The sequence below is a fragment of the Pelodiscus sinensis genome, chromosome 26, assembly GCF_049634645.1.
Source record: "Pelodiscus sinensis isolate JC-2024 chromosome 26, ASM4963464v1, whole genome shotgun sequence".
NCBI classification, from domain to species: domain Eukaryota; kingdom Metazoa; phylum Chordata; order Testudines; family Trionychidae; genus Pelodiscus; species Pelodiscus sinensis.
Genome location: NC_134736.1, coordinates 627439 through 655057, shown reverse-complemented (window position 1 = coordinate 655057; position 27619 = coordinate 627439). Strand labels below are relative to the sequence as shown.

General features: G+C 47.8%; 2 protein-coding genes across 10 annotated transcripts in view; both read right to left on the bottom strand.

The window, feature by feature from the left end:
• The window catches only part of TREH (trehalase), a 34395-nt gene extending 19875 nt beyond the window's left edge, over nucleotides 1-14520 (bottom strand). The window contains exons 1-4 of one of the 4 annotated variants that reach the window (XM_075909577.1): nucleotides 14418-14520; nucleotides 12998-13173; nucleotides 8948-9030; nucleotides 7416-7449 (exon numbers count right to left, since the gene is read on the bottom strand). Coding sequence is in view for 2 of the 4 variants with exons in the window: in XM_075909576.1 (XP_075765691.1) it covers nucleotides 5664-5779 (116 nt within the window). In the remaining 2 variants the exon portion in view is untranslated. Of the gene's footprint in view, nucleotides 1-5663; nucleotides 6233-7415; nucleotides 7450-8947; nucleotides 9031-12997; nucleotides 13776-14417 lie in introns of those variants that run through there. The other 3 variants (XM_075909578.1, XM_075909576.1, XM_075909574.1) reach the window with 3 other exon arrangements.
• A 7668-nt stretch (nucleotides 14521-22188) lies between these two features.
• The window catches only part of DDX6 (DEAD-box helicase 6), a 31297-nt gene continuing 25866 nt past the window's right edge, over nucleotides 22189-27619 (bottom strand). For all 6 annotated transcript variants that reach the window (XM_075909584.1, XM_075909581.1, XM_075909579.1 and 3 more), the window contains exon 14: nucleotides 22189-26417. The gene's annotated coding sequence lies outside the window, so the exon portion shown is untranslated. The remainder of the gene's footprint in view (nucleotides 26418-27619) is intronic.

The window sequence follows — 27619 nt, the reverse complement described above, 5'->3', positions numbered from 1 at the left end:
ACTGGGCACACTTCTTGTTGGCCTGTGATGTGAAAAGGTCTAGAATGGGAGTCCACCACCTGTGGAAAAGGTGTATCATCTCCTCCTTGAGAGACCCTTCGTGGGCCAAGAATACCCAGCTGAAGTGGTCTGCCAGGGTTTTGCAGGCCGCTGTGAGGTAGGTAGCCTGTAGGTCAATCCCCTGCGTGACACAAAGGTCCCAAAGGGTTAGGACCTCTTGACAGAGGGGAGGGGATTAAGCACCACACTGTCAGTTGATATAAAACATCGCTGTTGTGTTGTGCACCAAGACAGAAACACAGTTGCCCCTCAATTGAGGCAGGAACATCTGGCACGCGAAATGTACCACTCTCAGTTCCCTGACATTGATGTGCAACAACCTCTCCACCCAGGACCACATTCCTTGTGTCCATAGGTATGCTAGGTAGGCTCTGTGACGGCGCGTTGGGGGTCCCCCGTCTCCTGCACCCCGAAATGGCACAAACAGACTGCACCAGCCGGTGGAATAGAGGAAGTTTATTGCCTCTCCAGGATACAGCACAGCACAGATGTAATCTGGTCACAGAGCTGGGCTAGGATGCCTCAGGCCCCCTTGAGATGGGGGAGACTGGGCCCCTAAACTCCAGCCCCTTTCCCTAGGCTGACTCCTCCATGCTCCCACACAGCCAGCAACTCACTAACTCTCTTCCAGCCCTGTCCCCCAGCCAGGGCAGCATTCCACCTTCCTTTGTTCCTCTCCATGGGGGGTGTCTGCCCACTGGTTGCATAGTGACTCATCCTGTTTTGCTGGGTCATGGTACCCACGGCAGCCAGTGGGGGTTACCCCAGAGCCAGCAGCATAGAAACCAGCCAGGTACCCCCACTACGTCACAGGCTCCTCACCCAGTACCGGAGGTACCCGCCACCAACTTCATTGAGGGAGGGGACTGGGCAAAGGGGGCCCTGGAGCACACCTCACTCTCCCACAGCCACCAGTCCAGCGTGGACAGGATCTCTGGTGGGATGGTTACCATGGTATCGATGTGGTCGTGAGCCAGCCTGTAGTCCCTTGCCAACCAGACCTGCAAGGGTCAGAGGTGCAGTCTGGTGTATTGCACCACGTAAGTGCACGCTACCATGTGGCCCAATTGCCTTAGACAATGTGGCTGGAGACGTCAATAATGTCCTTTATGGCCGCAAACTTGGAGCTTGGTAGAGACACTAGCTCTGTAGAAGTGTCTAACTTCACTCCCACAAATTCTTTTATTTGAGTAGGGATGAGGGTCGATTTTGCCTTGTTCAACAAGAGCCCCAACTGGGAAAAGGCTTCCCTGGCTAGCAGCTTGTCCCTGGAGTGACCTCTGATGAACCAGTAGTCCAGGTAGGGGAAAACATGAAGCCCTCTCTTTCTCAGAAAGGCGGCTACCACTGCCATACATTTGGTGAATACTCTGGGGGCGGTGGAAAGGCCAAAAGGCAGCACCGCAAACTGGCAGTGGTCCCCACCCACCAAGAAATGTTGGAACTTCCCGTGGTGAGGGACAACTGAAATGTGGAAGGATATGTCCTCCAAATCAAGGGTGGCGTACCAGTGCCCTAGATCAAATAAGGGCATGATGGAGGGCAGCGTCACAATCCTGAACCTTGACTTTCTTATGAAGGCATTGAGCCCCCTGAGGTCTAGGATGGTGCAAAGGACCCCTTTGGGCTTGGAATGAGGAAATATCAGGAATAAAAACCCTTCCCTCAAAATGCGAGGTGAACCTCTCTATCGCCCCCAATGACAGGAGCGAAGAGACCTCTTGACGAAGGTGCTCGTGAGAGGGGTCCGTGAAGAGGGAAAGGGGCGTAGGGCAGGAAGGGGATAAAGTATCCCCTTGTCACCATCCTGTGGACCCACCGGTCTGAGGTGATATAGCACCAAGAACAATGGAAAGGGGACAATTTGTTTGTGAAGGGGCAATCTAGCACTGGGGCTGGTAATCCGCCTGAGGGCGGATCTTCAAAATCCTAACCTTGGGCCCGGAGTCCTGTTGGAGAGCCCTTGAGTCTGCTCAGAGGCCGAACAAGAGCGCCTCCTAGTGCCCCTGCCTTTATTTCCCCTATTTCTCCATCTATTATCTTGTCTGGGACCCTGCTGATACAGTGTCTATAACCTGAGATTCAACAGGCAGCACTGGGGAGCAGGGGTGTGGATGCAAGGATTTCAATGTCACCCTCGAGTCCTTCAGACTGTTCAATTTACTGTCAGTCTGCTCTGAGAAGAGCCCCAAGTCTTTGAAGGTCAGGTCCTGCAGCGTAGTCTGGACTTCAGATGAGGCCGAGACCTGAAGCTATGAGTTCCTCCGCATGACAGTGCCTGTGGCCATTGAGAGTGCCGCAGAGTTGGCCGCATCCAGCGCAGTCTGAAGGGCGGTGCAGGATACCACCTTGCCCTCCTCCATCAAAGCCCCAAACTCCTGCAACTCCCTTGGGAGCTGGGACTTGAACTTATCTACAGCCACCCAAGAGTTACAGGCATATCTGCTGAGTATTGCTTCCTGGTTTGCAATCCTCAGCTGCAGCCCCACTGTTGCATATATCTTTCGTCCAAAGAGGTCGAGCTTTTTGGGCTCCTTGCTCTTAGGAGTGGGCCCAGACTGCCAATGCCTCTCTCTTTGGCAAGCAGCCTGGATCAACACCGAGCGTGGAGGTGGATGGGAAAATAGATGTTCATGGCCAGACTGTGGCACGAAATACCTCCTCTCCACTTCTTTCTGCATCGGAAGAATGTACACCGGAGTCTGCCAAAGGTTTTTAGTAATTCTGGCTGCCGTCTTATTAAGTGGGAGGGCAATCCTAGCAGGAGCATCCACCGTCAGGATGTCCACCATGGGATCAGATTCCTCTGCAACTTCCTCGACTTGCACCACTAAGTTCTGGGCCAACCTCCTGAGGAGGTTTTGATGGGTGCACATGTCCACGGTTAGCATAGCCGGGGACAGGTCAGCCAGAGCTTCATCGGGGGCTGCGATTGAGGGGTGGCTGTGGCTGGGTAGGGTTCACCATGGCTGGCTGTTGAGCTGGGTGGTTGTTGTCCCCTGCTGATTCTGAGGGACTGGGCCTGAACACTGATGTTGGGGCCCATGTGAGCAGGGCGGCTGAAGGGGTTGCCCTGTGCTCTGAGTACACTGAAGCTGAGGCTGATCCTGACTTTGAAAACTCCTGACCATGTGCTTGATGATATACCCGGAGGTCCAAAAGGGCCACTGGGCTGGTGGCTGCCATTGTGGAGGCCACATCTGAAATGGTAGGCTGGCCTTCCGTGAGTGACACCTCAAGTGGGATTGGTGCCGGGATTGATGCTGAGACTGGGACCGGTGTGGAGACCTCGACTGACCTGACCTCAGTGATCGCTGTGATAAGGCCCTTGAAGTAAACTACTCTGGATCCAATTCCGAGGAGCATTCAGATGCGGACCATGGCGGTGCCACTGATGCCAGGTGTGGTGCACCACGGCCACCAGTTTCCCTTGATGCAGCAGTAGTGGTGCTGGTGGGGGCATGACCGCATGCTCTGGTGCTGACGGAGCTGAAGCCACTGGTGCTGGGATGGTTCTGCTCCATGCACAAGCCAGCTCCTGTACCAGCGGTGCCACTACTACAGGTGGTACCGAACCAGAGTCCCTCATCAGGGGCTCCCTCATCAAGGAAGGTGGAACCATGTGTGATGTCGGCCCCGTTCTAAGTCCCTGCCGCTCATGACCTTCATATGGTTCCGCACTGCACAGTGCCAGTCCCGGGGAGGAGGTAAGTTTCATCAGCTCCTGGGCCGCAACAAAGGTGTCCGGGGTTGATGGCCAAGAGACCTCTTCCACAGACAGGTCCTGAACCTCGGGACTACTCACCCGTGCAGGGCTCAACCTGTGCCTGTGGTGCACGGGAGAGTCTCTGTGTCTGGGTGGTGATAAAATCTTGGAATGTCCCCCTCGCAGATGCTCCCTTGGCCTGCTTCGAAAGCGATCTCCCTTTCAGCGCCTTCTTGCAAGCACTCGGTACTAGGAACGGTGCTGTGGTTCCGACTGATGGTCCGATGTCACTAGCACCAGGTCCTCCCTTGCTGCCTCTTATAAAGGCTGCAAGGAGGAGCAAGCAACTAGTCAAGGGACTACTCGCTTACATCCCTAGTTAAGACACTGTCTAAAGACAGAGTGACAATCATTTTCCTATTTTATATATATGCCTCTTATTTTGAAACATCATAGTCACAGACCATAAAAGTGATGCCACAAGTCTATTCCTTATTTTATTTCAGCATAACTCAGCTTTCCCAAAGTACTGCCATCATGTACTTGTTTTCAATGGGGCTTACTCCAAAATTAAGCATACTCTAAGCACAGTCCTAGCTTTTTTGGTAACTTGGAATCAGATCTGCATCAAAATGAAAGCAGGAATGGGGAAGATGACAGCTAGTTTTAGAAGTTTTAAGGACACTGAACATTTAATGTTGTGAGGACTTATCTGTTAGAGTTAATGAAGCTTGAACATTAAAAAAAAAAGAGTTTAAGTACAGCCAGCAACTCAGGAGACTAACATTTAAGATTTGGTTTAATCAAAGTGCTATAGAGAGTGTGTGTACGTTTGTGAGCGTGAGATAGAAAGATTTAGTTATCATTCCTAATGTACTGTTGCATCTGCAGCTTGACTCTGGTAATGAGTATTATGTACTCTTGCTTAAATTAATAAAAGTCCAGTTACCAAAAAACTTACATGAAGTATACCCTCTTAGATGTTGTAAAATGCTGTACTGAGCTTTAAATTAACATGTTTTAGTGATTAGATTTGCACCATTGTTTGAAGAAATATGAAGTAGTATCAATGGGAAATTTGATGTAAAGCAATTTTTTTTGGTGATTCAAAATTGCCTCAATTTAAATCAATCCACCCTACTCAAAAGTGTAGTTTCAGTAAAAAAACTGTTCAATGACTCCCTACCTTATATTATTGCCACCACTGTAATATCTGTGCACCTCACTGTCATGCATTTATCACACTAGCGAGGTAAAGCCATCAAAAAGCTAGGAAATTGAGGCATAGAAATTTGTCCATGGTTACAAAAGGAGTCTGGGGAAACAGAGCTCAGCTCTCTGATGGTCTAGACTAGTGCTTTATACATTGCACCATCCTTCCCCTACTCTCTTCAGAACTTAGCCTATATAACCCTTGAATGTAATCAACACTACATGACTCTAGTGACTGACCATTTTCCATCTGTCAATCTAGCACCATTCACAGTTGTTATTTTGCATTATTATAGTGCCTGAGCCTCAGCTGAGATTAGGGCCCCATAATACAGTGCATTGTATCAAAATAACTATATAGTCCTACAAAGCTAATGTTCACAAGAAAGGCAGAGGAAAGCGGGGGAGAGATAAAATGAGCATATCAGGGGTTAGGATCCATAAGAGTGGCGGGAAGGGGAGAGGAGTAGCTGAGAGTAGCACTTAAATGTGCACACATGTATCTTAAGTACTACTCTCAGCATATTATTATTGGTCCCCAATCTTCTACCAGCATTGCATTTCTAAACAGCTCTTGTTTTTACAGCACAGCCCAGAGCACTTTAAAATAATTAGACTATGTCCCTGTCCCACGATCATTTACCAGGAGACCCACCAATCCCTCAGGCACCCAGGAATTAGTTACCTCTCACAAGGAGGTGGGAGTCCATAGACCAGTCCTCGCCATCGTGGCACAGAATTTACAGAGATGCTGATAAAAAAGCACCAGACTGTCCCCAAAATCCTTGCAGAGCAAGCCATTTCAGAGGAGAAATTGAAGTGACTGCTCTTCTACTTAATTATTAGATTATTTGTACCAGATCCTATCCACCTGTGCAAAGGTCAGTGGTGCAAAGTCTGCATTATATAAGGGCCAGAATTTGATTTCAAGAGGTGTGGCTACTTCTACAATCTTTGTAGTAGCTTCACCTTGGACACGCAGAGTCTGAAAATCCTGTCTTCTTTAATACTAACTCATCAATAACAGCTCAAACCTCTGGTAAGAGTTGGGAAAGGAAGGAAGCAACTTAAAGAAGGAAACTCAGCAACAGAATATACATAGCCACGTCTACTGTATATTACAGAAAAAGGCAGTATGAAGGAACCTGTCCACCAAACCCCAACATCAGGCACCTCATGAGGGAACAGAAGATACCAGAAAATGAAAAAAGCAGGGATGGGAACCTTTGAGAAACTCAATCCCCATGGAGGAAGGCTACCAGACATATGCCTCTGTAAATCATTAATGATTGTGACCCAAGATTTTTTTTAAAGGTAACTGACAAGTGTGGTAGTTCAGGAGTCACCAGTTTGGTGTCCTGACAGGTCTCTTTCTCTGTCAGGGATAACCATTTGGCTGCGTGCATGTTCGCATGCTCCTTCTGTATGTTGTACTGGCTTTGTGCAAGTAGCCAACACAGAAGACTCTGGGACAGCCCCCAGGGACTAAGAATCAGATAAGATATGAAAGCATCTGAGTGATTTATTGTAAACAAAGCACAGTAATAACTTCCCCAGATCAGATGTCTATAGGTAGGCTGAGAATGTGTGCCCATAACAATAGACACGGATCAGTCGATTGCCCGAGGCTGGACAAAGAGGTAAACTGAGGTTAGGATTGTAAAATCCCAGTTAAATTTTAACATTTCAGAGGTCAACAGATTGACGGGTTAACACAGGGCTACTCAACTTTGGAAGCCCCGGGGTCCACCATGACACAGCACATGCCAAGGACCGCAACTTAAGTGCGATTGCATGTACATGCAAATTATATGCAAATAGCTTATTTCACGCTGATGGGTACGAATACAAAGATTAAGGCAAAACTACACAACATGCAGGGCCCATTGAAGTCAGTTCTGCTGATATTAATAAAGCGCAATATTTATTCAATTTCTACCCATATGACAGCACTTTTAACAAGTAATGACAGTCCAGGAATTTAACTACTAAAACGCATATTACAGAAGACCGTGGAGCGTGTTCCCAGTGGAGACCATGTTCAAAGGATCCCATCCGTGGGCTGCATGTTGAACCTGCATAAACCCAAACTGCACTATGGGCCAGAAACAAACAGGCCGTGTGTTGAGTAGCCCTGGTTTAACCAATTAAACAGGCACATAGAAATTTAAAAGACTGGGACTTTTCAGCTTAGAAAAGAGGAGACTAAGGGATGTTATGACAGAGCTCTATAAAATCATGACTGGTGATGGGAAAGTTACAGGAAACCCCCAAGTTGTGACCACCCGAGTTGCGACCCCCCACACTTACAACTTTTTAAAGTGCGGAAGGGACCGAAAACCCCCGACTTACGTCCCCGGCCTGTATTTATGATGGCACACAGTGCCTATTGTCAATGAGGGTTTGAATTACGATGCTCCTGACTTGTGACGCTTACCTGGGAACCAATCGTGTCGCATGTTGGGGGTTGCCTGTAATAGGAAAAGTTATTTACTTGTTCTCATAAGAACTAGTGGTCACCAAACAAAATTAATGAGTAGAAGGTTTAAAACAAACAAAAGGAAGTATTTTTTCAAGCAACACACAGTCAACCTGTGGAACAACATGCCAGAGGACATTGTGAAGGCCAGAACTTTAACAGGGTTCAAAAAGAACTAAATAAATTCATGGACGATGGGTCCATCAGTGGGTATTACCTAGGATGGGTAGGAATGGTGCTCCTAGCCTCTGTCTGTCAGAGGCTGGGAATGGGCGACAGGGGAGGGATTCCTTGATGATCCTGTTCGTTCCCTCTGGGGCACCTGTCTTCAACAGTGGCCAATGCCAGAATACTGGGTTAGATGAACCTTTGGTCTGACCCAGTGTGGCCATTCTTATGTTCTTACGCTCCAATCCTGCTCCTACTAGTGGACACCGTAGTAGGGATATTAACTATCGGTTATTTTACTAGTCGAGTAGTCGATGGAATTTCCATCGACTATTCAACGAGTCAATAGGCACTTCTGCATTCCTCCTTTGAGATGTACAAGAGCCCAAATGCAGCCGGGGCCAGCGGGAAATCCTGCTAACTCCTGGCTGCACACGGCATGTCAACTTTGAAATGTACAAGAGTCCCTAGCAGGGCCTCCGTATAACATTTCAAAGTGGCAACATGACCACAAGCTCCATGCTGCACTGCCACTTTGAAATGCCATGCGGAGCGTGGTCAGTTGGGAACTCCCTAGATGACCGTGGTTCTGCGTGTCACTTCCCCAGAACCTGGGGTCAGCTGGGGACTCCCCAGCTGATCTCGGGTTCAGCGGAAATGCTGCACTGGAGCCTGGGATCAGCCGGAGAGTCCCTAACTGACCCCAGGCTCCATGTGCAACAGCGCCACACAGTTGATCCCGGGCTCAGTTGTGTGGCACCGCCGCTTTGAAACGGCAAGGCAGTATTTCAAAGGGACGGTGCCACACAGCTGAGCCAGGAATCAGCTGTGTAGCACTGCCCCTTTAAAGTACCCCCTCTTTTCCCACCTTTGCTGCCTCTTTTCCCAACTTTGGGGAGAGGGGAAGAGAAAGAATTGACTAGTCAACTGACTGGAAAAGATTGATATCTTTGGCATAATTAGAGTCCAAAAATCCGCAGATACCCAGAGGTATTTGCAGATGCCGATTTAGACAGCTCATTTTTGCAGATGCGGATCGTGTTTTACCTGCTGGCTGAGAATCACATCTGACTGCAGAAGGGGGTGCAGGGTCCAGTGACCCCTACACACCTCAGTGATAGTTGTAGACCCAGTACAAGGCAGATATATTCCCCAAAATGGCACTGATTCCACAACTGGTCAGTTACACACTCTATGTCACCACTCTAATGGCTGACCCCTTCATAAAAATATCTTCCTAAAGAATAAAGTCATCCTCAGACCACATCCTAAATTCCTCTCCAAAGTCTTATCATTTCTTCTTAATTAACCCATCTACTTACCTGTATTCTATCCAAAACACCACACAGATACCAACTTTTATCATCGTCACACTCTGGATGTGCACAGAGCACTCGCATTTTACCTAGAAAAGACAAAACTATTCAGAAAATCATCTTCAAAGTTTCTTTCCATCGTGGAGCATGCTAAAGGACAAGCCATCACCAATCAGAGACTCTCTATGTGAATATCACTGCATCCATCTCTGCTATACAGGCAGTCCCTGGGTTACATGGATCCGACTTACATCGGATCCCTACTTACAAACGAGGTGAGGCAAGCCCGCACTAGCTGCTTCCCCCCAGCAGACCAGGGAGACGCAAAGCTAGCGCCCCCCCGCAGCAGACCAAGGAGACGCAGAGCGGCTTTTCTCAGCAGACACCTAAGCTTGAGAATAAAGGACTGAGGGAAGTGAGGTGTGGGAGAATAAAACTGAGCTCTGGAGAAATGTTTGGCTAGAGTTTCCCCTACAATATGTACCAGTTCCGACTTACATACAAATTCAACTTAAGAACAAACCTACAGTCCCTATCTTGTACGTAACCCGGGGACTGCCTGTACTCAGAACAATATTCCTCCTTCTCCCTCCACATGCACACAGTCCATTAAAAAAGTAGCCACCTCTATGGCATTTTTATAAAATATGCCCATTTCTCACATGTATAGGGTAGTCATGCGAGCTTCCGCACACATATTCACTAAGCACTATACCATAGAAATTTAACCAGGAATTCAACCAGGCCATACTCTCTAACATTATGCACAACTTCTGAAGTCCCTCCTTCCATAGAAAGGTACTACTCCATAGTCACCTAGAGTGGAGCACCCACAGGGACAACCATCTTGAAGGTCAGTTACTGCACAGGGTGTCCTCATCCCAGCCTCATGAGACCTAAATCATGAGTTGGACACCAAAAAGTCTGTGGTTTTGTTTTAAATATCTGTATTAAGTCTGTTAAGAGGTGGGTAACTGGCAATTTGTCCCAATTAGTCAATAAGGGAAGGCACACTGTCCCGCCTCACACTGAGTCCGGGAGCTACTCCCACTGTAGCTATGCATTTTAAATGTAGTAATAGCTGGGCAGCTCTTACTACATTTAAAATGCAGAGCTGCAGCAGTCCTAGACCTGCGTCAGCCATAAACACAGGCTACTCCAGCAGCAGCCCCTCCCAGTGGTGGCTGGGGCTGATGGCGAAGAGAGGCTGCTTTGGCAGCAGCTCCTACTCACGGGGGTCTTTGCTGGGATCCCCTGTAGATAGGGGCTGCTCCGTGGGATGTGGAGCAACCTCTGCTTGTGGCAAGCTGGGGCCCGCCACAGGAAGAGGCTGCTTCACAGCAGGCAACACTGTGGAGATGGTGCTGGGGGGAACCAGCTTTTAAGGCAGCTCCCCCCAACTCCAGCTCCTTGTCCCTCCAACCGCTGCAGCTGATACAGAGGCAGCAAGGAGGGAAGAATGCAAGTAGTCGACTAGACTTATCAGGTAGTTGACTATTTGAATAGTCGTTTACATCCCTAATCTGTATTACCTTGGAGTGTTTTGGATCTGCCTTTTGTTTTTTAAATTCTCCTTATCCATCCTCAGTACAGGTAAGAATGAGGCAGAATTATTGTTGCCCTTTCCCCAAATCTACTGAGTGAGGTGATTCTGGGCCCCGTAGCAGAAGTTCTTATCCTTCATTTATTAATTGCCAACTTTGTAACTGTACAAAAGGAAGTTCTCTCTTGCCCCACTCCCTTCCTCAAGGCCCTGCTGTTTTGGATACCCTGCCTCCACTCCCTCCAGCCACGCTCTTTCCATTGCTCAGTCTCCCCCACTCTCAACTAGGCTGGAATAGGAGGTTGGTGTGCAGGAAATAGGGATGTGAATGGTTAACAGCTAAGGTGATGCTTATTGGTTAGAGTTAACTGGTGCCACTGGTGAGGGAACTGCTTCAGCCCAGCTAGCACACCATGCTGTGGGACCCTCTCCAACCTGTCCAGTCTGCCCCAATTTAAGTGGTTGACCAGGATTTTACATCCCTAGTTGGAGAGGGCCCAGGGCTTGAATCATAGAACACTAGAACTGGAAGGGACTTCGAGAGGTCATCGAGTACAGTCCCCTACTCTCACAGCAGGACCCAGTACAATCTAGACCATCCCTGACAGATGTCTATCTAACTCGCTCTTAACTATGTCCTGGCCATGGGTGGGAGGAGGGGCCAGAGTCCCTGGGCAGTCAGAGACTTAATGGGAGGGGCCTCATGCCTGCATCAGGAGCCCAGCCCCCACAACACTCACCAGTGGCAGCAGCAGCAGCAGCAACTCTGCTCTCCCAGCTGCACTGCTCAAAGGAGGAGCATGCCTGCCCCCTGCATTCACCAGTGGGAAATAGAGCAAGCTAGGGCTGCATTGCTGTGCTTCCCCCATCACAGCTGGTCAGTAAAGAGGGATCAGACCTGCTAGCCCAGGGATGGGCAAAAGGGGCTCCAGGGGCTGGATCTAGCCTGCCAAGCAGCTGGATCCTGCCCGTGGAGGACCTGCTTCTCCCTCACCCCCAGGCCGATCAGGGCCTGGGGAACTGCGTGAAGTTTCCTTCGCCCTGCCCCAGCCCTGAGAGGAGCCTGTGGTGCTACCAGAGCCTCGCAGGGCCAGAGGAGACTTCCCATTCTCCCCCGCCCCCAGACCCTGATTGGCCTAGGGGTGGAGGAGCGTGCCAAGCCTCTTCCAGGGCATGGGTGCCTAGAGGGAAAGGGGGGCAAAGGGGCTCCCCCACCACCAGACCAATCATTGTCTGGTGGCGGGGTAGGCCCGCCCCTTCCTGTTTAGGCCCCGCCTCTTCCAGGTAGGGTTGCCAGATGGATGAAAGAAAAATACCGAACCTCTCCCCCCCACCCCTGCCCAAAAAAAACCACCGGAGGGGGGAACCCTCCGCTGGATCACTGCTAGCGGTTACAAGGTAATCATTTTAAAACAAAAACAAAAAAACCCACATGCTTCATGGGGGGGAGACCAGGAAAGGAGCGCTGCTGGCCAGGAAGGGGGGGGGTGCCTGGAAACAGCTAATGGGGGTGGGGGGGTGGCAACGGGACTGGCCAGGGGAGATGGGAGGGCCAACGGGAAGAAAGGCTGGTCGGGTGGGAGTAAGGGGGGGGGGAAGCACAGCTGAGGCAGATCAGGGGCTGCAAGGGAGGCCGGGAGGAAGGGCGAGTGGGAAGCAGAGCTGGCGTAGGGCGGCGGGGGGGGGAGGGAGTGCAGCGGCGCTGGCCAGGAGGAAGGGGGAGCAGGAAGCAGAGCTGGCGTAGGGCGGCGGGGGGGGGAGGGAGTGCAGCGGCGCTGGCCAGGAGGAAGGGGGAGCAGGAAGCAGAGCTGGCGTAGGGCGGCGGGGGGGGGGGGGGAGTGCAGCGGCGCTGGCCAGGAGGAAGGGGGAGCAGGAAGCAGAGCTGGCGTAGGGCGGCGGGGGGGGGAGGGAGTGCAGCGGCGCTGGCCAGGAGGAAGGGGGAGCAGGAAGCAGAGCTGGCGTAGGGCGGCGGGGGGGGGAGGGAGTGCAGCGGCGCTGGCCAGGAGGAAGGGGGAGCAGGAAGCAGAGCTGGCGTAGGGCGGCGGGGGGGGGAGGGAGTGCAGCGGCGCTGGCCAGGAGGAAGGGGGAGCAGGAAGCAGAGCTGGCGTAGGGTGGCGGGGGGGGGAGGGAGTGCAGCGGCGCTGGCCAGGAGGAAGGGGGAGCAGGAAGCAGAGCTGGCGTAGGGCGGCGGGGGGGGGGAGGGAGTGCAGCGGCGCTGGCCAGGAGGAAGGGGGAGCAGGAAGCAGAGCTGGCGTAGGGCGGCGGGGGGGGGAGGGAGTGCAGCGGCGCTGGCCAGGAGGAAGGGGGAGCAGGAAGCAGAGCTGGCGGGGGCGAGGGGGAGGGTGCAGCGGCGCTGGCCAGGGGAATCAAGGAAGAGGAACAGACCGGTGGGAAGCAGAGCTGGGGGGACTGCAGGGGGGCTGGCCGGGGAAGATCAGGAGGGGAAGCGGGGGAGAACCAGCCGGCCGGGAAGGGGGAGGTGAGCAAATTGGCGGGCGGGGAGCAGGACTGACCTGGGCACTTGCTGCCTGTCCCGTGCAGGCTCCCAGGGACGCACAAGCGAGCGAGGAGGCTTCTCCTCCTCCTCACACTCAACCAATTGAGGGCTCCCAGCAGCAATCGCGCCCCGCCTCCCAGCTGGGATGCCCAGCTGCTCCCCGTCCCCGCCAGGCTTCCGTCCTGTGTGCAGCTGGAAAAATCAGAAAATACCGGACACTGCAGGTTTGGTATTCTGATTATTTTTTTACCGGACATAGCGCAAATACCAGACTGTCTGGTACAATACCGGACACCTGGCAAGCCTACTTCCAGGTGGCCCGGGGCTACTTCAAATATTTTTTAAGTGGCCCCCGGGCAAAAATTATTGCCCACCCCTGCGCTAGCCCCAGAGGCCTCATGGCTTGAGGCGGGGGTAGGAGAAAGGGTGGGGTCTCCCCGCCCTTCCCCAGGCCGGAGGTGTCACAGCCCATCACCAGTTGCCCCTGGAGAAGGGGGTTGGGTTGCAGGCTCTAGCTGGGCAGCAGTTCCCTCAGGTAGCTTAGGCCAGTGAAGCAGGCTCTGCCGCACAGCCAGCGTCTGTCCCTATGCCAGGGTGCAGCCAGGCACCTCTGCTCAGGGCCTGCTGCCCACGCCCGAGCCCCACAGGCCGTGGCTCCCACCAAAGGGGGATGTGAACCAGGGAACCGCGCACTGCCCCTGCGCCCTGGGGAGGCCTCTCCCAGGGACCTGCAGAGCCCCAAGCCACGGCACCCAGACCCAACAGCCCCAGCGTGAGCCCAGGCCAGCCCAGCAACTAAGGCAGCCCCCCCCGCCTACCTCCTGCCCCATTGCCCCCCCGCCTTCCTCCTGCCCCCCCGCCTCATTGCCCCCCCGCCCCATTGCCCCCCCGCCTTCCTCCTGCCCCCCCCCGCCCCATTGCCCCTCCGCCTTCCTCCTGCCCCCCCGCCTCATTGTCCCCCCGCCTTCCTCCTGCCCCCCCGCCTCATTGCCCCCCCGCCTCATTGCCCCCCCGCCTTCCTCCCGCCCCATTGCCCCCCCCGCCTTCCTCCCGCCCCATTGCCCCCCCCCCGCCTTCCTCCCGCCCCCCTCACCCCATTGCCCCCCCTGCCCCATTGCCCCCCCGCCTTCCTCCCGCCCCGCCCCATTGCCCCCCCCGCCTTCCTCCCGCCCCCCTCACCCCACTGCCCCCCCGCCCCCCCCGCCTTCCTCCCGCCCCGCCCCATTGCCCCCCCGCCTTCCTCCCGCCCCGCCCCATTGTCCCCCTCGGCCCGGCCCCATTGCGCCCCCCGCCTTCCTCCCGCGCCCCTCTCCCGCCCCCCCGGCCCCATTGCGCCCCCCCCCGCCCCCCTCCCGCCCCCGGCAGCCCCGCCCCGCGTTCCCTCAGCCCCCCCCCAGGAGCTCTCCACGCCCCGCTTGCGGGAGGGGGGCGCTTACGGGCTCCCGCGAGCCTCGGGCCCCGCCCATCGCAGGGGCGGCAGCGGCGCCACCTTCTCGCGCTTGCTGCCGCGCGGGAAACGAGGCTCCTCTTCGCCCCCCCCCCCCCCCGCCCCCACGGCAAAGGAGAACGCGCTCTACCTGGCAGCTCTTATTGGTTATTCGTGCAGGGCAGCTAGCCAATCACAGCGTGGCTAGCCCCAGCAGGCTGGTGGGGGCAGAGTCGTGTTGCCAGCTGGTTGAAACAAGAATACCCTGCCCCTCCCCCCAGCAAACACACACCAGGAAAAAAATTCTGTTGAAAGGAAAAAAGGGGGGTGGGGAGAGGAGAGCAAAGCGTGTCCATGGCCGTGCGGACGCTTCGCAAGGACGCTCTGATGGCCATTGTAGCCATAGGGGTTTCTTGCGCAAGAAGGCCCCATTGCCTGCCCACACGACCTTCTTGCCAAGCAGCCCTCTGTTCTGCCACTGTACTGTAAATGCAGAAAAGCGCATGCAGTGTAGACGCTCCGCAAGTTTTTGTGCAAGAACAGCTGTTCTTGCAATGTAGATGTAGCCACAAATTATACAAGATAGGGATAGATTCAAGAGTGGGGGGATTATTACTGAAGAACTCCTGAGAAACAGGGACTACACTGTAATACCCAGGGAAGAGGATGACTGTTGCCTTATGGAAAAGTGAGAATAGGTACAAAACTGACCACCAAGAGGTTACATTCAATTAACATGTTTCCCTTTTCCTGTACAAGCAAGTCAACAGCTATCTTCCCTAAGTAGGGTTGCCTAATGGTTTAACCAAAAATACCAATTCTCCCCCCCCCAAAAAAAAACCACACACACACACACACACACACACACACACTTCTTTTTCTTCAAAAAGAAATAACAAAATGTTTTTTAAGTACATTAGAAGCAGGAAGCCTGCTAAAAAGCCTGTGGGTCCCCTAGATGATCGAGCTATAAAAGGAGCAATCAAGGACGATAAAGCCATTGCGGAGAAACTAAATGATTTCTTTGCTTCAGTCTTCACTGCTGAGGATGTTGGGGAGATTCCTGAATCTGCACCGTCCTTTGTGGGTGATGAATCTGAGGAACTGTCCCGGATTGAAGTGTCATTAGAGGAGGTTTTGGAACAAATAGAAAAACTTAATGTTAACAAATCTCCGGGACCGGATGGCATTCATCCAAGGGTTCTAAAAACTTAAATGGGAAATTGCTGAGCTATTATCTGTGGTTTGTAACCTATCCTTTAAATCGGCTTCCGTACCTAATGACTGGAAGGTAGCCAACGTGACACCAATATTTAAAAAGGGCTCTAGAGGCGATCCTGGCAATTACAGACCGGTAAGTCTAACTTCAGTACCGGGCAAATTAGTCAAAACAATAGTAAAGAATAAAATTGTGAATCATGTAGAAGATCATAATTTGTTGGACAAAAGTCAACATGGTTTCTGTAAAGGGAAATCCTGTCTTACTAATCTATTAGAGTTCTTTGAAGGGGTTAACAAACATGCGAACAAGGGGGATCCAGTAGATATAGTATACTTGGATTTTCAGAAAGCCTTTGACAAGGTCCCTCACCAAAGGCTCTTGTGTAAATTACATGGCCATGGGATAAGAGGGAAGGTCCTTTCTTGGATTGAGAACTGGCTAAAAGACAGGAAACAAAGGGTAGGAATAAATGGTAAATTTTCAGATTGGAGAGGGGTAACTAGTGGTGTACCCCAAAGGTCAGTCCTGGGACCAATCCTTTTCAACTTATTCATAAATGATCTGGAGAAAGGGGTAAGCAGTGACGTAGTAAAGTTTGCAGATGATACCAAACTGTTTAGGATAGTCAAGACAGAAGCAGACTGTGAGGGACTCCAAGAAGATCTCACCAAACTGAGTGATTGGGCAACAAAATGGCAAATGAAATTTAATGTGGATAAGTGTAAACTAATGCACATCGGGAAAAATAACCCCAACTATACGTATAGTATGATGGGGGCTAATTTGGCTACGACAAATCAGGAAAGATCTTGGAGTTATCGTGGACAGTTCTCTGAAAACTTCCACACAGTGTGCAGCGGCGGTCAAAAAGGCAAATAGGATGCTAGTAATTATTAGGAAAGGGATAGAAAATAAGACCCAGAACATCTTACTGCCCCTGTATAAAACTATGGTACACCCACATCTTGAATACTGTGTACAGATGTGGTCTCCTCACCTCAAAAAAGATATTTTGGCCTTGGAAAGGGTTCAGAAAAGGGCAACTAAAATGATTAGGGGTTTGGAACGGGTCCATATGAGGAGAGGCTAAAGAGACTGGGACTTTTCAGTTTAGAAAAGAGGAGACTGAGGGGGGATATGATAGAGGTCTATAAAATCATGAGTGGTGTGGAGAGGGCTGATAAAGAAAAGTTATTTATTAGTCCCCATAATAGAAGAACTAGAGGACACCAAATGAAATTAATGGGGAGCAGGTTTAAAACTAATAAAACAAAGTTCTTCTTCACACAGCATGTTGTCAACCTGTGGAACTCCTTGCCAGAGGAGGCGGTGAAGGCTAGGACTATAATAGAGTTTAAAGAGAAGCTGGATAAATTCATGGAGGTTAGGTCCATAAAAGGCTATTAGCCAGGGGATAAAATGGTGTCCTTGGCCTCTGTTTGTCAGAGGCTGGAGAGGGATGGCAGGAGACAAATCGCTTGATCACTGTATTCGGTCCATCCTCTCTGGGGCACCTGGTGCTGGCCACTGTCGGCAGACAGGATACTGGGCTAGATGGACCTTTGGTCTGACCCAGTACGGCCGTTCTTATGTGTGTACACACACACACACACACCCCCCCACCCCCTACCCGTTGAGGAAAATAAGCGGGAGGAGGAAGAGAAGAGACCAAAGTTGTTGAGCAAAGAAAAAAAAGAGGGAGCCAGAGAGTTAAGCAAAAAAATTTTTTTTTAAATTAAAAAAAAAAGAGCATGGCCCCCTTTAATAAATGCTTTTGAGGCTTTTTGGCCCTAACAGGTTGCAGGCAACCATCTGCCATCTTGTCTCCCAGCTCCGGGTCAGATAGCTCACCTGCAGAACCAGGTAAGCACTCAGGATTTTCACCTCCTAGCGGGGGGGGAGTGGGGGTTCAGAAAATACTGGAAATTTTAGGTGTGTGGTATTTTCTGAATTCCCCCCCCCTCCCCCAGCCAGCAGGTGAAAATACTGGACTGTCTGGGTCAGTAGCGAACACCTGGCAACCCTATTCCTAAGTCTCTGGACCACGATTCCTCCTTAGGTTAGAATTCTCTTCTCTTTATAATTTAAGAACAAGCTATTTTATTTGCCTTTGTGTGTAAAAGATAACTAGAACACTTTATAGATGGGCAAATGATTTCATTCTAAGGGTTGGCAATTTCTTTTTTTTATCCTGGATTGACAAATCATTTCTAAACTAGCAGAGGTAAGTGATCTTAACCAAGTCCTATTAAACTGAATTAAATATTTAGATTCAGTTACTTAGAAGCCTTTTAAGAGTTACTCATCTAAAGTAACATCTCTTATAAACACACCTCACTTTCAGGACCACTCCTTAAATTCAATTAATTTCCTTGTTTTAAGATCCCTAATATTCAAAGTGCCATTATTTTTGTTTATTGTTCAGATTAAAGCTAATTAGGCTAGGGTTAACTGAAATTGTTGCAACAAGTACTGACATTCAATTTGGCTGCGTCTAGACTGGCATGATTTTCCGCAAATGCTTTTAACGGAAAAGTTTTTCCATTAAAAGCATTTGCAGAAAAGAGCATCTAGATTGGCATGGATGCTTTTGCGCAAAAGCACTTTTTGCGGAAAAGCATCCATGCCAATCTAGACCCGGTTTTGTGCAAGAAATCCCCGATCGCCATTTTCGCCATCGGGGCATTTTTGCACAAAACAGTCCTCCCCTGTCTACACTGGCCCTCTTGCACAAATATGTTTGTGCAAGAGGGCTTATCCCTGAGCGGGAGCATCACCGTATTTGCACAAGAACACTGACAATCTTACATTAGATCATCAGTGTTCTTGCGCAAATTCAAGCGGCCAGTGTAGACAGCTGGCAAGTTTTTCCACAAAAGCAGCCGCTTTTGCGGAAAAACTTGCCAGTCTAGATCCAGCCTTTCAGTATACCATCCATATCACAAAAGCAATCCCAAGAAATTAAACTGTTCTTGTAGTAAACATCTCACCAAAGATGTTATTGCCTTGGTGGAGTCATCACATTGCAGCAGCAGCACTGGAATAAGCTGATTCTTGGTGTAAAATGGCTTGCTTACCTTTCGTCTGGGGATGAGGAACAGGCTGAAATGAGAGAGTTTAGTTGGTGTCTCTGATCAGAGATATACACTTCTTCCATAGTGTAAATCAGTGGTTCCCAAACTTTTCAGCCCCTTTTTGATTTGAGAAACCATCACGCACTCCGCCCCCTCCAAATAGTAACAAAACTTGAGCAAAAAATAAGGGGGGGGGGGGGAAGAGGGCTGACTGGGGCCGAAAAACAAAAATAGCAACAAAACATGTTGAGGAAAAAAAAGGAACTAAGGCCAAAAAAAAAAAAAAAAAAGCCGAGCAGGCATTGCCCTTTTAAGGCAGCCATTCTGAAGTCTGCCCAGGACACTCCATCCTTCCCCCTACCCCAGCCAGCCTGAGCTGCATGTGTTCCAGTGGACACCCGAGCCAGGAAAAACAGAAAGTACCAGACATTTCACATGGTATTTTCTGAATTTTACCAGATGGACTGGGCTCTCTTGGAGGAGGAATTGATGGGGAGCTGGGTTGCCTCATGCCTCCCAGTTTGGGAACCTATGGTCTAACTGAAGGAGGAAGACCCCTCTTTCAAGGGCTCAGCAGGATCCTAATACAGCAATTCCTCATTTAACACTATAGATATGTTTCAGAAAATGATTGTGTTAAGTGAAAACATTATATGGAGTCAATTTTCCCATTGAAAATAATGGAAAAGGTGGGAGTTGAATTTCAAGCAGTGGTGTTTGTTGGGACTAGGACATAAGGTTGGGGGAGAAAGGGGACTGGGTTTACAGCAGGGAGGGGAGGTGTTTGGCTCTGGGGAAAGGAAGGAGAGGGGAGGGGGACTGGGTTGGGAATAACCCCTTGATGGGTCTTCTGGGACCCGCACTGCGTCCGGCAAGTGGGGGGGGGGGGGTCGCCAGGGAACGGCATGGCAAGTGGCAACCCCTCTGCCGCTTTGCAGAGAGGTGGGGGAAGCCCCGCGCAGCCGCCAGTGACAGGCCAGGTGGGAAAACCCAGCCGCTGGCCTGCAAGCGGGAGCGGAGGAGAGGGGGCAAGGCAGCCAGCAAGGGGGAGTCTGCAGGGAACGGCCTGGTGAGCAGCAAACCCTCCACCACTTTTCAGAGAGGCGGGGGAAGTCCCGCACAGCCACCAGCAACGGGCCAGCTGGGGAAATAGTGTTATTCTGGGACAGTTGTGTAATTAAAAAAATGTTCCCTAAAAAAAATTGTGCTATAGTGAAAACGTGTTAAGCGGGCACCTGTTAAATGAGGAATTACTGTATCAGCTACTGTCACTTACTGGCTCAACACCTTATAGGATAGTCCTATTAGAATCTTCAGTTTATGCATTAACAGGTTGTATATTTATGCACAGCAAAGCTGTAAATCTTCAACATCCTGTTCATACTGCTTGTCTCCCTGACAGAAAACAGTGCCATTTTACAGTCAGCTGTTAAGTTCTTTTGGAGATATTCATCAAGGTTTAATAACTGAATTAGTTTCAGATTACACCAAACTTTTCTATTTAACATTTGCTCAGCTTTTAAATAGTCTGGTTAAAAAAATCTTTGGTAATTATTAATTTAAGTATTTAGACTGTACTGCCTTTGACCATTTAAGATGTGGTTCTTTTCTCTGAAGTTAAGCATTGCGATACCCACTTAATGCCTCCCATTATATAAACTTTCTAGTCAAATTAATTAGTAACCAGTTATCACAAGGTCACATTTTATATTCACATGTGAGTAGTAAGATGTTACATGTCAGTGGTATAAAAAAATATTGCATTAGATATTTCCATATAGATATAAGTGACCATCACAAATGTGCTCATCTCAAGCATTAAGGAATAAGGGGTTCTCATCATAGTGGAAACGTACTGTAGAAGTAAACATTTCCCATTTTTATAAATGGGAGATAAGATTTGAATTTCTATTACAATACTTTTCCTCTAGAGTATTTCTAGCATTCATTACGTGATATTAAAACTGAAGTGTCTTTCTGGAGAAAGGGGTAATGATTCCTTGCTTAGCTTTTGTGGTCTTGAATGCTCATATCCCGTAAAGAGAGGTGTCCCACTTTAGAAGGCACTTCTGTTGGCTCTGACTTTTAACCAAAACATTTCAAGGTTTGTAACCTACAGTAGCTTCATCCTCAATTCGAAAATGAAAAATTACTAAATGCTATATTTATATTGGTAGAAAGCTATGTTAAAACAAAAACTATGTACAGTATTTCAGCAAGCCAGAAGGAGGTAAAGGCAAAGTGTTATTTGAAAATAGTCCTAAAACACTGCTCTTCTGTAGCAAAACGGACACAGCAATTCCCAGCCTACAGAGCTTCCACATTACAATGGAAAGAACTATTCCTTTGAGAGAAGATACTGGTCAGACTCCTTTCACAGAAATAAGGTTTGACGGATCTGGTTTCTATTCCCAGATCAGCCAGTGGCTGCTGGGTGACCTTGAGCAAATTATTTTACCTCTGTGCCTCAGTTGCCTTATCAAGGGGGGAATAAAGGTACTGCTATCCTCTGTAAAGGGCTTGGAAATCTACTGATAAAAGCCTTATGTAGGAGCTAGGGCTTATACACCCTATAATTACTCAATTAGTACAGTCACAGCAGCGAATATCCATTTGATAAATGCTTCAGCAAACAACTGAGGAGAATGGTGGTACGGCTAGCCTGAAAACAAAGGTGCAGCATATTTCATTAATTATTCAAATAAAATTGGCATTTGCAGATGTACTGGTTAGCAATTTCTGTGGGGGCAGATCCTTTGGAAGGGAATATACCCTCCTGCTGAGGACTGTTAGGAAGAGTGCGCTCTCACCCCCTCATGGAGCTGTGAATACATTAAAATCCTAACTTGCAACAGTCTGTAGTCCCAGCCCTATGCCCCTCCTAAACAGCCTGTTGATTGTAAAGTCATTTTGCAATATGCAAAAAAAACCCACAGAGCAGTGCAGAAACAAGACTTTTCCCTCTGATTTAAGCTAAACAGCCAGCTTAACAGGTATGGCAGAAACTGAACATTTCACAGGAATGTATTGCCATTAGTTTCAGAAGGCTAGTTAAAGTTTAAGTTTGTTGTGCAAGGTCCTCATTAAAACTACTGGCCCATTAAAGTCTGCATGTGTTTTGGCAGAGCAACTCAGGTGTCCTGCAGCGTAGGTGCTATTGCCGTCCAGCCTTGCACTTTCAAACAGAAGCTAATTTGGACAAAAGACAGCCCTGCTATCCATTATCTTACAGGTGGTACTGTTTTGCTCTTTGCTTCAGCTGTAATACTGCTTCTAAAAATGCAGAATGCTTCTGCTATACAGAAAGATTGACACCCCTTTCTGCAACTGATGCTTTTTCTCTCTCAGGGTGTGAAGTGCACACACTCACAGCAACAGCATGTATGCAGGATTTGGATGAAGAAAATAGGCACGACACTTCCTTGCACAGTCACACAGAAGATACTTATCTGAAGGGTAATAGGAAATTGATACCAAGACAAATCTGGAGTTCCAGTGAGCTTTTATTGAGCTTAATCAACAAAATCAGGATTTTACCATTTGTGTTTTCTGTACTCTGAACTCAAGTGAAAATTTTCACAGAGTTGCAGCCTTCCATCATACACATGTACACAGATATACACATTCCCAAGGAAAACTCAGCTCCACTGGACAGTTTGCCAATTTAACAAAAAGCCAATTTTCCCTCCCTCCCTTGAATGTTCCAAGTTATAGATCACCCTGTTCACTTATCAGTGGAACACAGCCCTTTTGACAGGGGACCAATGGATTATAAACTGACTTGAGTTGCAAACAAAAAACCTTTTAAGTTCTAGTTTGTTTCAATAAAGGGAACAGTGACTATTTTTCTCCAGACACCCCTTCCCCACAATTAATGGTTAAAATACAGCAAGCCTGTATCTTAGTATACCCTATCCCTCCCCCCGCCCATTCCCAATCTTGTCTACACAAGACTTTAACAATGCTTCAAATGTGAAATGCTTTTATGTGCAGAAAAAGTGGAAAGAGCAAAGCTATAAGGCATGCTATCCTCCTCATGTACCAACTTTTTCATCTGGCATACTTTTCACTGCAGAGACCATGCATTTATTATAAAGAGAAGCGCACTGGTTTAAAATTGGATTATAAGGGTCATGGCATCCAAATATTTTTGGCTTGGACTAATTTTATCAAATTTTTGCAGTGCAAGAAATGCTATTCTAGTCCCTGACAGCAGAGTTCACTCTGTTCCTGTGAAGCAATATGGTCCTTGGCACCGGCAGCATCATCAAGTCCATTGCTGGCAATGTATAGTTCACCAATAGAATTGGACTCCCGGCACAGACAAAAAATTCATGTGATTTGTTAAAAAAAACCACACACACCACAAACAAAACTGGAACAGTGCTTTAAACACAGACTGAATGATGGTCTCTGCGTCAGCATGTCAGTCGCTGATGGAATACAACCATCTGAAGCATTTCTAAATCCTTGATGCAGACACCCTCCCCCTCCCACCACTAAAACAAAGTTAGTCAGAATGAGATGATTTTATGCCATCATGTATGCAAGATCTTTGTGTCAAGCTTTCATGTTCTCACCCAACTTCATATAAACAGACACAAAGCAGAAGGCAAAGGAAAGATGCTCCCATCTCATTCTGGAAATGAAAATATTTAAGACCAACCCACCCCCCTCCCCTTGGAAAACCCTCCAGCTACAGTAGTGCATTTGTACAATACACTTTGGAGAAGCCAGTTTAGATAGATAGTTGCAATTTAACTAGTTACAGACTTGTGCCCCCACTTCACTACCACCTCCTTCCACTTGTGGGGTTTAAGATACAGGGTCTATATCAGATTTAAAGGCGTACAATGTAATTTTTAGCCTTCTGGGGGAAAATATGGTAAAGCATGTAAAATTCTCAATATCCTATTAAGAACTTCACCACACAACAAGTGTTCGATTTGGGGATTATTAAAAGCAGGTACTTGCTCTGAATAAACAAGTACATGGAAATGTTGGCAAGTAGTCTGTAAAAATTAAGAAGCCAGAAGAAACTTAACAGCCATGTTTTACACATTCCGTAACGAGGGAGGAAATAAAGACTAGGATTTGCCTAGTTATTTGGAGCATCTTTCCTTTTGCAAGTTCATATACCTTTTAGAGATAGCCTATTAGCACCAGAATCAGACTGCCTCCTTCCTCTCGAGAAAGCTACCTAAAAATGGTGCCCCTGATAGTCTAGGTAAGTGCCAATCTTCAGAGGCTAATACTTTCAATTTAAAATTTCTGTGCTTAGAGGGACCATCAGAACATGGCACCAGGCTAACACACCACAAATTCACACAGAGCATGCACTTTTGACTTTCAGCAAGGCTATCTTTGCTTTGTTGCACGTGCATGCTCTGTCACAAGATATTGTATTTACACTTTTCCTTGTTGCACTAAAATGATCCCCCTCTCTCTGAAAAAAAAAAAAATTATAGCTGGCTGCAATACAAGAGCAAGATTTTACTTTTGGTCAAAATTTACCACCCACAAACTCCCTCCCCCAAAAGCACCCCAAAACTACTTGTTTACATTTGGTACCTGCCAGCTGGATGTAGCTAAGAGGTTCACAGAGCGCCTGTGACCAAGCTCTTGAATTTGTACTTTAGTGCAGCTTTTGCTACAGTTAAAGTCACTGTAGATTGAAAAAAAAAAATCCCACACTTTTCACCTTGAAAGTTGTCACCAGGAGGCACCTGGCTTTTTCTGATCCTTAAGAAGTTGGATGGATAAATCTGCCTCCCTACCACCTCCCAAAAAACTCAAATAACTTCACTTTTTAAAGTCAAAAAGGGGGAGAAATTATTAGTTCCCATGTTCATATTCAGGTAAGCAAGCACTGTGTGAGTACAGCATAGGTATATGCGAAGTACAACTGACCAAAAGGGATTTGCTTTCATCCAGGTGCCTCCTGATGCACTATAGTTGAACAGGCTAAAAGGGAATTTAAAAAAAGTTTACTGGTTTTGATTTGTCTCACTCCTTTTGCCTGCAGATCAGGCCAAACATCAAGCATGTTGGGAGGGGCACAATTTAAAGCAACACTACTTGACCATAAAAACATTCTGCAGCAATGAACAATGCAGAAGGACAGACTGCAATTCATGCCAGAACACAGAAGATGGCATGCAGCTTTCTGCGGCTTCAAAGTTAAAGGATTTGCCTTTTTCTGCTCAAGTCTATATAAAGGTAGTTTTGGGCAGAGTATGCACAATGCTGCAGAAGATTCATTATCCAACAGAGCTCCAGAACTGTCAGTTTATTCACGTAACTTTGTTTGCTATGGTTTCTTTTAAATCCAAATTCACACTTCCTATGTTTTGCTCAGCTACACTGCTAGCTGCTAGATTTCCCTCATACCAAGACGGAACACAGATTTTTGCCCCCTTCAGAGCTCGCAGAGTTCTTGGAATTAAGAGGGACATCAAAGAGTACCCCAAACAAGTGAAGCTGTGGATTGAGGCCTTTCCAACTGAACAATAATATCTTCCACAAAGAGCAGCAAGGACAATACTGCAAGCACCAGAGCAAATCCACCCTGACAAAAGACATTTGTCTAGGCCTGCTCTTCATAGAAATCAGAGCACTTTTCAGGTGTTTACTGTTGCAGTAAACTGAGCCCCTCTCATCTTTAGCTGCTCCCATAATCAGTCTAATCCCTTTAACCCCAGCAACTTTCATTAAAAAAAAAGTTATATATTGAACCCAAAACAGAAAAAACGTATTTACAAGTTTGTACAAGTATACACATCCAATTCAATGGGACACTGCGCCAGAAGAAAGAGGGCCATGGCTCGGAAATAAGTCTACATATCAAGTGCTGTAACTACTAATGGAGACTTATGGAAACCAGTCTTTAGTGTTCTGCTAGAGCATACAAACTTTTCATATGGCTCCAGCAAAAGATGATAGGCTGCTCTTCCTTTCTAGAGCTACGATGTTGCACCTAATCAGCCCAGATTCATAGTTGTTTTGTTAAATACATGTATTTACAGTGTGGGTGAACTGCAGTTGCATGTCAACTCCTCCAATTTAAAAAAAGTTAAACAAAAAGTGTTACATTACTGATAGTTTCATCTCGCAGCCCTGGGCTTGAATATTGTTGAGGGGAAGCCAAGAGACAGGTTGGGGACTTTTGACCTGGAAAGAAAAAAGCTGTTGATTCCATGGGCTGAATCTGAAAAGTGATATTCAGAATGGTCTCATAGCATAAGGCACTTTGCACGAATAAGTAACAAGCTGTTTAGCTTAACAGATGAGTAACCAGGGAGAAGTTGAAATGCACTCAGTCGGCTGTTGGAGAATTTGAAATTGTAGACAAGCCTCTGTTCATCAGGTTTCTTCTCTTTTCAGGGTTTCTCTTCCCTTGCTGCCACTGTCTTCCTCCCCCTCCCCCCCAAAGAAAAAAAAAAATTTAAAACCAGCAGTTTAGTGCAACTAATGTTCGATCAGCACACAGTGCAAACAAGTGAAAAAAAACAAAAAAAAAAGTATTCCTTCTGTTCTCTTTTCTTCCTTACTGCCAAATTTAAAAAAGAAAAATACATGTCTGAGCTCTTTAGTCTTCATAGTTCCAAAATGAAAAGATGAAGAAAAACCCAAAAAGAGAAGGGTATCCCCAAAGAAACGATGTGTCACAGATCTGGATCAAAGGGCTTCAGCTTCTGGAGTTTGTAATCAAAGCCTAAAAAACAAACAAACAACCTACAGTTAGTTCTCTTGAATTGTTTTCAAAAAACAAGGAATACACAAAAAAGAATTAAGTTTTATGGTTTAGCAGCTCTACCAAACCTAACTGAAGCACTGGTTCTGGTTACTTTGACCAATTACAGAAGTCTGATGTTCATTATTAAATGAAAGAATATAGCATGGCTATTATTTAAAAAAAACAAACAAAAAAAACCTATGAAGCTGCCACTCATACTGGGTGATAGAAAGGAAACACAGTCCAAGAGATGAGTGCATGGAAAAAGGATCTTTTCTTTAAAAATACAGCCGGTCCCCAAGTTATGAACGGGTTACGGATCAAACACCTGGCTGTAACTCAAAATGTTCATAAGTCAAACCCCATTGAGTTACATAGCAACCGTGCTTTTTGTAAGCGCAGGTCACGTTCATAACTCAGGGACCGCCTTTGAGACTGCTTAAATGCTGTGAAAACTCTTTAAATGAGTTTTCACAGCAATTTATTTACTTACAACTTTGAAAGGTTCCTATATTACAAGCATGGAAATCACAAGTGCAAGCTACGCTTCCATGCCTTAGACTCCCGGAATACTGGCTGTTCACTGTCAATGGCTCTCAATGGTAACTTTAAGAGGCATATTAGCAGCACTCTAAAATTTTTTAACCAAATTTAGTGGATTAACTTTTTAGTTACAGTATTACAATTAGGCACCAACTTATCCTTACCCATCTGTCAAACCCAGGATGGGTACTAGTTAGCCTGTCCTGACCAAAATTATTCGTTTCCCCCTTCCATATTTCCACTGAGAAAACAAATGATGATTTTTTTCTGGGTATAATTTAATGAGGTTAGTCTTCTCCTATAACTAGGAATCTTAATGGATCTCTGAAACAATATCCTGCTTCCAGAAACAAAAGCATTTATTTTCCCTTTTTCTTTTATATAGCTAGTAAAATGAATGAGGCTGAGAAGTGTCCACAAAGTCTCTGGAGCTCTAGGCTACAGAAGTCTAACCTTGGGATACACTAACTACAGTCAACTTCTGATAATCCGGCACCTTTAGGACTCAGGGGGTGCCGGATTATCAAATATGCCAGACTATCAGAAGGGGGGGCTATGAGGGGCCTGGGGTGGGGTGGGGGGATGCCACCCCAGACTCCTCATAGTCCCCCCCTTCCAATAGTCCGGCTCTGCCCCCA